This window comes from Spermophilus citellus (assembly GCF_964194105.1).
Source record: "Spermophilus citellus genome assembly, chromosome: 12".
In the NCBI taxonomy this organism is placed as follows: domain Eukaryota; kingdom Metazoa; phylum Chordata; class Mammalia; order Rodentia; family Sciuridae; genus Spermophilus; species Spermophilus citellus.
The window spans coordinates 12,765,386-12,777,457 of NC_138198.1; the positions used below are offsets into that span (position 1 = coordinate 12,765,386).

At 42.5% G+C, this 12,072-nt stretch overlaps 1 protein-coding gene across 7 annotated transcripts in view; it reads right to left on the bottom strand.

The window, feature by feature from the left end:
- The window catches only part of CEP192 (centrosomal protein 192), a 111,951-nt gene that overhangs the window by 44,291 nt on the left and 55,588 nt on the right, over positions 1-12,072 (bottom strand). For 5 of the 7 annotated variants that reach the window (XM_081262568.1, XM_081262570.1, XM_081262566.1 and 2 more), the window contains 4 exons: positions 11,174-11,372; positions 9,008-9,902; positions 8,023-8,171; positions 6,395-6,625 (listed from right to left, as the gene is read on the bottom strand). In XM_081262568.1, the coding sequence (XP_081118694.1) occupies positions 6,395-6,625; positions 8,023-8,171; positions 9,008-9,902; positions 11,174-11,372 (1,474 nt within the window). The remainder of the gene's footprint in view (positions 1-6,394; positions 6,626-8,022; positions 8,172-9,007; positions 9,903-11,173; positions 11,373-12,072) is intronic. The other 2 variants (XM_081262572.1, XM_081262569.1) reach the window with 1 other exon arrangement.

A 12,072-nucleotide genomic window follows, 5' to 3' on the forward strand; every position in this document is an offset into this window, starting at 1 on the left:
AATGAACTTTCAGCCTTGAAATTTAAAGAAAGGCTTAAATGCCATGCTAATTATAAGCATGTATGTGTTACAGCTGCCAAGTACAATGCTTCTCTCTGGGATTGGGAGGAGGTTAAAAACCATTTATTAGGTATTTGGCAAAATAGTAATAATAGCTTGGATATTCTGGAACTTCATCACCATATCCAAGACATTCAAAATAATAGAGCTGATTTTTCAGATCCTTCTTCTTTGGCTAACCAAATATTGAAGGAGTTAAATGGATTCAACCCTGGAAATATTCTTAAACACTCCGCTTGGTACATTATTGGGTTATTCTCTTTGCTGTTAATTCTCTTTTGTGTTGTAACTATAGGATGGCGAGTCTTCCAATCAAGAATCCAGAAACTCCAGAGAGTGAACTGCCGCCTTGTTGTTAGGAAAAGAAAGGGGGGATATGTGGGAAGCCATTCTGACACGTGATTGGGTGGCTCCCGTTAAGGGTCTGAGGCGCTTTGGCTGTGTCGAAGCTTTCCCGGCCCTTTCCTGATGAGAGAGCCCATCCGTGTGGGGGTGTGCCTGACCACTGACCCCGGGGACCCAATCACTGACCCTGACCTTGGAGTGCGGTACCCCCTCAACCTTCATTGGATGGAATTCTCCCCTGAATCTCTTGTTCCCCAATAAAAGGCTACTCCCAGGCGTGTTCACTCTCTCTCTCTCCTGCTAGCCCTGAGTAATCCTTGCTGCCCTGCTGGGCGGTTAGAGGAGGGAACCAGAGAGGGGAGCCGTCTCGGACCTAGCAATATAAATAAGGTAACTGAGTCTGTGTGTTTTATTTCGATCTCATCTAGCTAACTTTATGCCTAGAACCTCATTAATGAAACCATTGCATAGGCCGCGTGGTGGAATTTCTCAGTTCAAAACTATCATGAAGGCCTGGGGTTGTGGCTCAGCAGTAGAGCGCTTGCCTAGCACTTGCGAGGCCCTGGGTTTGATCCTCAGCACCACATAAAAAGTAAATAGATAACTAAACAAATACAATAAAAATATTTTTTAAAAAACTATCATGAATATCTTGGCATTTTCAGATTGCATCCAGACTTCTGATACTATGAAAATATTTAAAATGACATTTAACTAGATATATCAAAAGTTTAAAGCAGGTGCTTACTACATGACAACACAGACTTTTTCAAACGTGGAAGGACACCTAGTAGATGCTCATAGCCTGACCCGTGTAGAAATGCTGGGCAATATTTAACACTTTTTTTCTTTCTTTTTTTTATCTAACCAAACATAAAATACAAGGAAACCAAAGGCAGACTGCCCAGTGGGAGGGAACGGACTCTGATGTCCCATGAGGGTCTGGGGTCCAGAGTCAACCCCAAGATGGTTGAGCTTTAATACCCTTGGAAGACAGGACTTCAAGCTCGCTTGCTGGGGGCAGGGTGGGACAGAATGGAAATTGAACTTCATGCAAAAAGCCCCAAAATTAAAAGAAGTGCCCTTTTTAGAAATTAAAAGGGAACTGGAAAAAACTCTGATCCCATGTCTGGAAAAATACCAGGGAGCCTGTCTAGGCATGGGGGTGCCTGAAGAATCACATGGAGAACAGGAAAACCTGAACTTAGGCCTGAGGAGCCCCAGCTGAGACTCTGCAACATGATCTCCAGGAGTACTCCAAAGACCAGGGCAACGTGGGCCCCCTACAGCAAAAGCAGCCTAAATGAATGTTCGCTTATGTTAAAACTTGCAAGTATCAATTTAAAAAATTAGAAGCCACGTGAAGAAAATAATCAAGAAGACTAAAAAAAATAATAAGTAAATAATTAACAGAAGCACTAGTACCTCCAGAACCTGAAATAAACTAGAGGGTCCCTGACTTTATTAGGGCTAGGGAAACACAGTGGTCTCTCAGTGCCGGGCAGTGGCAGCCTGCTATGGCTCCCCTAAGCCACGTGGCCACAAAAAGAAACAGTGACAGTATACCCAGAGCACACTGCATCTGTATTCATGAGAGAGCTGACACGAGTATAAAATAGGCTCTATGCTAGATAGTTCTGCCCAGCTGCAGGCTAAGGTAAGTGCTCTGAGTAGTTTAAGGTAGCTTAGACTCAGCTATAATATTTGGTAGGTTTGAGGTATTAAATGCACTTTCCATTTATAATATTTTCCACTTATGATGAGTTTATCAAGATACAACCCCATTGTAAACTGAGGCACATCTGTATAAGTTCATCTTAAATACAGATACAACAGGATCCATGATGGAGGGGAAAGCAGAATATTCATAAAGCAATGGTGAGCAAAACCAATGTATGCACAGCTGGATTGACCTATTATATCTTAATGTTGAGATATAAAAAGCTATTTGGAACTAGAAAATTAAAAATAGTAAGAAAAAGATGAGTGCTAAAACGATCAAAATGTATTGTTTGGGGGATAGAACAGCACTCCTGATTAGCTTTAGACTTAGGTAACCAATATGATAAAAATAGAAATAAAATGTATAATTTCCAAAACTAGTCCAAAGAAGGGCAAGAAAAACACTTTGAATTTTTAAAAGATACTATAATAAAATATATGCTGCATACTGAAAAATAGAGAGATGGAAATAGATATATAAGAAATTAGTTAACAAGGGGCTGGGGTTGGGGCTCAGTGGTAGAGCTCTTGCCTAGCATATATGAGGCATGGGGTTCAATTCTCAGCACCATATATAAATAAATAAATATCCATCAACAACTAATAAAAATATTTTTTTAAAAAAGAAATTAGTTAACAAAAGATGATAGAAATATTAACTCCAAACAAAAGAGACTTTAATACAGAACTGATAAAAGCATTGCTGCTTAAAAGGAAGCATTTCATGTAAAAGATAAAGCAATTCTGAGCCTAAAACACATGTGACAATACAGCTGCAGGACACCAAAGACAAAACTGATAGAAATTATAATTCTCCATATGGGAGAAATCCCAAATCTACAGCCACCTCTCTCAGAAGCTGAAAGTCTAAGCTAACCAACGTGTTGGCAAGGACACAGGGAAAGGAAAAGAGCTCCAGGACACATACGCACTCAGGACTGAAGAGAAGAACCACCCTGTCTTTTAGACAGGTAGGAGCAGCAGGACTGAACACACACGGGCTTCAGATGATCTCCATCTTGTATTTGAGCACAAAAAGGAAGGGGGGGGGGCATCCCAACACCCCCACACAGCTGGAAACCACAAAAGCATTTAAAGACTTTCTAGGCAACTTTAGTACACAAACTTCAGCAATGTGGATCAAGCAGCTAGCTAATTACACCCCCTGGTTCTGGGATGTACCTAAGAAATACAATATTCTAAAACCCATGTAATTTAGAAATATTGCTATCTGTACTTCTGATTTGAATCAAGAGCTCAAAAAATATTAATCAAGCCCCTGTGTGCCAGGCACATTCTGGATATGAACAACAGAAATACAGATGCTGCCCACAAGGGGCTCACACTCTAGTAGGGCAAAGAGGGTAGACAGCAACAACACACAAGGAACAGAGGCTATAACTTAGTGATGACTTATGCTGTCAGATGATGAAAGGTGTCCAGTGAAAGAGCAAAGTAAGCCAAAGAGAAGGGGAGGGTGGGGTGAGAGGCAGGGGGAACTGCCAATCCCTCCACCGAGTCAGGTGACATCCCTTCAGAGGCCCAGAGACGTGAGAGTGAAGCCTGCCATCATCCGTGGGAGGAGGATCCTACTCAGAAGGCGAAGGCACCCAAACTGAGCCCAGAAACATCAACAGCAGGGGCTTCTCCACCACTGAAGCTGCTCCTGAGCTGTCCATAGGTGTCCAGAAAGCTCACTCCCACAGCACTTTTTCATCTATGTGTGATGCTGTCACTGAAAACTATTGCAAGCTGCACTAATTCATATAACAAAGAACAGCTGTTTGCTCTTGTGGTGCTGGAGATTATACCCAAGGCCCTGTCATCCTCGGCAAGTGCTCTGCTACTAAGCTGGACCACAGTTCAGAATATTTGATTTTATTTATTCTATACACATATATTCAAGATTTCCCCCACTGCTTACTTACCATACTGCTTCTGAAAGTGATACTTAAAAGCTAGTGTATAATTTACTTACATAATCTGGTTAAATTTCAATGTCCTTTTTTACCATCAATTATGCCAAATGACTGTTCAAACATATCACACTAATATCCACTCAAGTAATAATGCATTTCTGAAAGGAGAGAATATGTAGGGAAGGACCCAGCAGGACCCAGCTTCTCCCCCTATTACCAGAGATATTTTTATATCTGGTATATAGAGTCCTACCTGACTATGTTATATTTAAAATTTCAGCCCAACTAAAGATAATAAGTTGAAAAGGAACAAGAATGGGAAAAAATAACCACAAAACATAATAATTAGCAAACAATTATAATCCAGAATTTAAGGAACATCTACAAAAAATCAATACTTTCAAAACAAAAGAAAAATGGGCAGAGAAAGGGAAAGCAAATAGAGTTAACGACAAAGAGAAAAAGATACTAAATGTAACTAGTAATCCAAGCACACAAATTAAAATATAAGCCACATCCAAGAAATAAGCAACCAATTTAAAACAAGCAAACAATTAGAAAACTAACCCTAATGTTAGCACTAATAGGAGCTCTCATACATTTCTTGTGGGCATATAAATTAAGAGAGTAAATTGGCAAAGATACAAAAATAAAGATACACACACTGCTACGTATTGTATGTTTGCTGTAGTACCTGGGAGATCCCTCTGTTTCTGTGGGTGGGGCCTCTATACCATTCTTGAACCATGCCTCACACTCCCTACTCAACCCTGCTTGTCCCTCAGGGCCCATGTCCACTCCTCTAAGAAATCAACTTTAATTGGTCTGGATGATGCTGAATGATCCTTACTTACTCCAGTGGTCCCCAAAACTGTCGGGTAGACTCAAAGCTCTGACACAAACATCGGGATTTTTGAAGTTCATCAACTGATTCCAATGCACAGCCCTGTTTTGGAACAATGCCTTACACTGCTCAATGCCACTGACTTGAGCTGCTCACGCATGACGTGACAACTTTAAATATGGCCTAGTAGTGATTTTCATGTGTGCTACAAAAATGTAAGCTCCTTAAGTGCAGGTTCAAAAGCCTCGTGTACACATACTGACATGCAGATGATTAACAGCTGTGTTCTCAATTGGGGGGTGGTTGAGGGGGGAATGTAACACCTCCCGGAGATGTTTTGGGTTATCAGGTCTGGGAAAGGACTATTACTGGTATCTAACAAACATAGACCAGGGACAACACTCAACATCCCACACAACAAAAGACGGGCCCCTCACCCGTAAAGAATTTGAGCCCAAAATGTCAATAGTGTTAAAGTTGAAAACTGATCAAGAGAAAAGCAATCACAGCAGAGTTGATGGAGAAATACATAAACTGGCACTTCAGAAAAAGATCATTAACAGTTTATAATAAAGAGAACATCTACAAATTCTACTTTCTCCTCCCTGCCCTAGAAATTGTCGGGTGAAGTTAATAAGCAAATTCCTCTGGGAAAAGTGTACTGTGAGAAAACCCTGGGATAATTTTCCTCAGCCTCCCAAGAGGCTGCCTTGGCCCTCACTCCCACATCCCAGCTCTAAACTATAAGTCACAGCTATGGTTTTGTTGAACAAAACAACAAATTAGCTTTAGTAGAAGCTCAGTAACACCTGTGGGTTAAATAAACATGTTAGGTTCTGTTAAACTTTTAGGAATCAACTCGCTTTAATGAACATTCCTGTCTGTGCCCTCTCCTATTCCTCCATCCTGCCCTGTTAGTTCTAATTTCACTATTGCTTAAGAAGAGGCACTTCTTGGAAGTACCTACACTGTAGCTAAGGCTGCCTTCTGTAATCCCTCTGACTGAGTAGGTCTTGGGGAGCCTAGAAAGCTCCCCGTGTCATTCCAACGTGCAGCCAGGGCAGGAACCTACTGTCCTCAACAGGTGTGTCATCCAATGAGCATTTATATCATCCCAGTTTGGCTAGACTGATTTTTCTTTCACTTTCAGAAAATGGATGACTGTAGAAGAGGAAGGCTTGCAGCTAAGCAAGGACTCTTCAGGCACAGAGAAAGGAGAAGCAGCGTGTACCTAGTGCTCTCCTAAGTGTATGTCAAATACACAAAGGAATCAGTGGGAAATAGGGTTTAAAACTATGCTTTACAAACATCTTAGTAAGTGTATTTATGTTTCCTGTAATAAAAAACAAAATAATTTCAAATTCTGGAATACAAGATTCTAAGAACTAATGTTCAGCTTGAAATTAACTTTGTGGCACATTGGCCCACATTTGTTTTTCCCAAATATTACATCTAAGGTTAAACAGCCTATATTAAAACACCAGGAATGACAAGACTCGTTTACCTCAATAACAGGGGTCTCAGCGATAGCAGTGAAAGTGACTTTGCTCGACAAAGCTTCTGCTTGTGCTATTGTCTCAGAATCTGCTGAAAATGGCCAAGAAGCAACACTGAACATACATCGGAAAATCCCAGGACTGGATGGTATGAAAAGTACTTTTATCTCCTCTGTGGCATGGGGTCTTATGATGACTTTATTCTTGAAAACTAGACAAGGACATGTTGAAAGATCCACCTTAAAAAAAAACAACAAAAAACCCACAGGATTTGTTAAGAAATGAAAATCAAGGAGAATATCCAAGTTTAAAATTCCTTTTCACAGTTACTTGAAAATCTAGACATTTATCTTCAAAATTACCCACATTTTACAACTTACTATCTGTCAACTCGCTCCCCATTTGAACTGCTCTTACTGCATCAAGAATGGGTCTCCCTAGCCTATTTTAAAGCAAACACATTTATCTATACTCTCACTCTTCTTAAAAGAGGCAATAAAAGTGGAAGCACTTGGCCCTGGAAAGCTCTCTGGAACATGGCTTCTGCATCTGCACCATGTGGGGCAGGGAGTCAGGCTGATCTCTCAGGGCCTCAATAAGACCCCAGTACTGCAATATGGCTCCCATTAGATAGTTCCTCCTCACTGTAGATGGGGATCTTCTTCCCACTCCCACATCCACAGACAGGACTACGCAGACTCCCAGATGCCCCTAATCAAATCTCACCTTCCACTTTCAAGCCTTCCTCCAATCACCTGCTTTTCATGACCAAGGATCTGAAAGCAGGGAGGAAAGGAAGCGGGGCAAGGTAGAGACACTTTTACTTTAGGAGGAAAAAGGGAGGAGCAAGCTCATCTGCCAACGCTGGCTAGCAAGCAGTATTGCAGACAAGACATGTCAGAAGGCAGCCATGGACAATATTCCCCCTTCCCTGCTCACTCTGTTCAAATGAGATCTACATCTGGAATTAAAGCAGCTGTCACTGACCATGTGGGAGACCCAGACCATGCAAGTTAATGTTAACTTGTTAAAACTGGGTTTTTGGGGGGCTGGGGCTAGGGCTCAGTGGTAGTGCTCTTGCCTTGCATGTGTGAGGCACTGGGTTCAATTCTCAGCACCATGTATAAATAAAATAAAGACCTATCAACAACTAAGGGAAAACATACTTTTTTTAAAAAACTGGTTTTTTCTTTTCAAGTATTTCAAAAGATCATGTAAGAAAATGATCAGATCAATTAGTCAAAAAGACTACCCTTAACTCAATAAAGACATAACCCCAAGGGTGACGTGTTTCTTTCTTTCCTTTTTTTGGATATATGATAGCAACTTATAGCCAATCTTATCTCAAAAAACCAACAAGTAGAGACCAGAAACTCAAAACATTCAGTGATTTAACAGCACTAAAAGCAACCTGACATACTTTAATAAATAAACGATAAAACATAATGATTAATAATAGCCAATGGAAAACGCAAAACACGTTCAGATGTCACTTCTTCCACTGTGAGTAAAACAACCAAAAGGGCACTGAAGAAGGATCCCATTCCAGTACATGTGCGCAGGGTGGACGAATCCAGAGGGAAGTCAGTGCTTCCCCATGCATGGCTGTGAAGCCAGGAAGTCGCAGAAAGCTTACCTTTTCACCATTAACGCTAACACTGAGAACCCCAATGCTGACTTGCAGCCAACGGCCAGTTGGATTGAGTACACTAAGGTAGGTCTGCGAAGCAATACTGACACAGCAAGCATGAGGAAACTTCAACTCCTCAGGCACTCTGACGCTGTCTGCATGAGAAGATATCAAAACAAGCATTCAGATCAAACACCTGGTTAAAAGCAGGAAAGGTCAAATGGAATTTATAATACAAGACTGCCTACTTTACGAGTCCCAGGACAGTGCCCTGGGTGTGCAGGAGTCCTTGATGCTGCACAAACCTGAGTGGAGGCCTGCTAACAATTTTTCCTCCTCTATCCAGACCAGGAGAAGAAAAAAAAATTATGATTTATCAAACTCACAACGTACAGCCAATTAACTCACTCATGTTATTATCAGTTGGAAATCTGTCCTTTTTCCTCTCCCAAATTATAAGCCACTGCCTGAATTAGAAAGAAACCACAGAGGCTCTAATCTTCAGAAGTGCCATCTTTCCCCCATCTTTTCCATCCTCACGCAAACACCTTGAAGGACAGAGAAGACAGTACTACGGTGGACAGGTACAGTGCCCAGCCCTGCTGAGCAGACCACTGTCAGGGAGAGACCCATCCCTGTGGGGAGAGCAGGAGTGCTGCCCTCCACCACATCACCTCTCTGAACTCCTAAGGTATGTCAAGGACTCCTAAAGTGGTCACTTCCTAGTTGAAAGAACAAAAATCCAAGCATAGAGCAGAAGAATGAGGAGAAAGACAAGGAAGCTTTCCACCTGCATAAGCTTACTGTTCTAAGCCAACTTAAGGGACTTCTGTGTAGAAATATTATTCTGTTCTCCAAACAGAGAACAAAACTGGTAAGAAAGTATGGCCAGTATCCCCTTGAAACATTGGTTTGACAATCCCATTTGACATAAAGCAACCTTTAAATAGTAAAAGCAACAGTAGAAAAAAAGAGACAAGAAGCATCTCACCAAATCCTGACATGGTTCCTGAATCCCAGGATTCCACTCCAGACTGCACAGTAAAAGATGGTACTGAGCTTAGCAGGTTCTGATGTAAGGTATTAGAACACCGGGTATAGAGCGAAGTGGGACCCATCAATCCAGGGGTGAGATCGGGTCCCAGGTAAATCCCCATAGCCATGGAGTTCTGAACGTGGTCTCCTGCGATAGCAGGGTAAGTAAAGCATCCTGAGAACCCACAGGCCGAGGCGCTGCCTGAATGGCACTGAGGCAAGGCAACGTTCCCTGCTGAAGAGAGTGTACCCACATACTGCTGTTTCAAGGGAGCGGTGCTGAGAGAATGTGCCGTCCAGAGTGTGGGGTGCACAGCAGGTACATTCTGCACCTCCTCAGCAGAGCCGTGAGCCATGAGTTGGGAGACGGGGCCTCGCAGGTTTCCAGAGGTGTTCTGATTAGGAATCTGGCCACTGAACCCACTGTTGGTGCTCAAGGTGTCTTTAGAAATGACTCTCTGACCTTCTTCCATGGACCTCAGGCAGGATACAGCAAGGTGAGATGAGGCTAGCCCCACCTGATGGCTCAGACTTGGCTTGCTCAGGAGAGCCTCGCTGACTGGATCCAGGTCACTACGGTTTGATGTCAAACGTTCTTCACTGGTTTCCAATGGCTCTCCTCTTTTGGAGGTAGGATCTTGACTTGATTCTCCACCCTCAGGTCTGCTACTCAGAGAAGTAGTTTCAGTCACACTTTTCAAATCAGACTGGTTCTGAATAAGAGATGATGAGGCTCTTTTTCCTCTATTCTGAAATGGAACCTTTTTTCTCAGCTCTTCCATAGCATGTTCCTCCAATGGTGCTAGGCTTGATTGAATAATTGTGGTGCTCAACTCACTGGTGATATCACTCTTGAGTGTGACAAAATAATTTTCAAAATTATCCACAGATAGATTGAATATAACAAATTCAAACCATACTGTTATAATCTCACACAAAATCAGAAAAGGATCTGACATTATCTCTCTGAAAAGGAGCTGGTTTACACAAAGAAAAGTAGCCTGGAAGCTGTGAAATGTAGGTATGGAAAACTCCCCTGGACCAAAGCTTTAAAAACAAAGATATTGATAAAGAAAGATTATTTGTTGGTTATTAACAATAACAATAGATATTTGGGGGCCAAGTAGTGGGCGACAAGCACTGCCCTCACATAGTATTCCTCCTCAAGGGTGAAGAAACAGGTTTAGGAAGGTTTAGTCTGTCTGAGGAAGCAGCAGAGGACAGGCTGTCTGACGCCATCACTCAGTTCTTAACCACTAGGCGAAGAACATAGAGTCAATATCTACCACCACCAAAAAGATAGCATTCAATGAAATGGATGTAATACTCCACCTAACACTGCACCCTGTATTTCACAAATTGGTGGAGGAGGTCTACACCACAGGCCCACAATAGTCAAATTCAGCTCCTTAAGAAACTCACTTCTGTTACACTCGCCACACACACACACTTCCTCAAGACAGGCTCATACTGTCTCTTACCTGAATGACTACAGTAGCTTCATGTCAAACTTCCCTGATTTTAACCTTGCTCTCCCCGACTCCCTCCACTACACTGCTACTGGAATGAGCTTTTAAGACATGAAAACATATCCTGTTAGTGTCCACCTTAGAAGCCTTCACACTAAGTTATACATCCAAGCCTCTCTCCCTTGGGCCCACCTTCTTTTCTACCCCTCTCCTTTCCCATGTGTGAGATTCACTGCCACCCTTCTACACACAGCTCCCCATTCCCCATCTTCCTCCATCTGTTACCTGCCTTCCTCCCTCAACTGCAAGTAGCTCTGCCAAATCAGGCTTCACCAAACTCCCTCTCATAAACCTGCTGAACCACCCCCACCCTGTGGTGAGACTTTTGGCCACCTCTCTAGGAATCCCCACAGCATCTGGGTGCCCCATATACTTTGGTGCAAACAGCACACAATATAGCTCTTTGCATCAGACAGAGAGCTTCTGAGGGCAGACTCTGGAGCTCCCCGTACAGACCTCTAGTGCCCACCAAACATGAACTCATATGCACATACACATACACACACTAATTCATTTTAAAGGTAAATCAGCAATGCAACAGTTAAAGAGGCCTGAACTCAGTCGGAGTCAAACAGAAGGACACAAAGCCTTACTAAAGCAGCAGTCCAAGTGCCGCCCACCTTGCAGTCCTCTGGGCCACTGTCAGCAGTTGTGGGAGGACAGGCGCTCTCCTGTTCAGAGACGTAAGTCAGCCTGCTCATATCAGTATGGGAACACACCAACTGAGACAACTCGCTCTCAGAAGAGGACTTTTGGTGACAAGCTGCAGAATCAAGAGACTCCAAAGCACACCTGAAAAGGAAATGAATACCTCATGTTGGAATCATCTACGCTTTGCTGCTGCCTGCCTATAAACTTGGAAGTAATTCAACCGTGGGTTCAACATTTACATTTAATTATCTAAAACTGTAAATTATTACAAACAAAAAAAAATTATAAATTATACATTCCTACTGAATGACCTATCTGATAAGCTACTGTAAAATAAAAATGTGGCATTTTCATTACTAAATACCACATGGAGTCACATAACAACATTAGCTACTTATTTAAAAGAATGTATTGAGTACCTGATATAAAGCAATTAACAAAAACATTAAAACTTCCTGCCCTCAAAGAGTAAAGCCAACTGGGCACAGTGGCACACATCTGTAACCCAGCAATTCAAGAAACTGAGGAGGAAGATCGCAAGTTCAAAGCCAGTCTCAGCAACTTAGCAAGATCCTGAGTAAACTAGCAAGACCATATCTCAAAATAAAAAAGGGCTGGGCTGGGCTGGGCTGGGGTTGTGGCTCAGTAGTTGTGTGCTCCTGGAAGGAAAAAAAGGAAGAAAGAGAGAGGAGTGGGAGGGAGGGAGAAGGGAGGGAGGGAGGGAGAAGGGAGGGAAGGAGAGACGGACTAAGGAACCAGAGGATGACTGGGAACACAGCTCAGTCAGTGGAAGAGCCCAGGCTGGGGCTGTGTGAAGAGGCCCTGGTTCCGATCCTCAGCA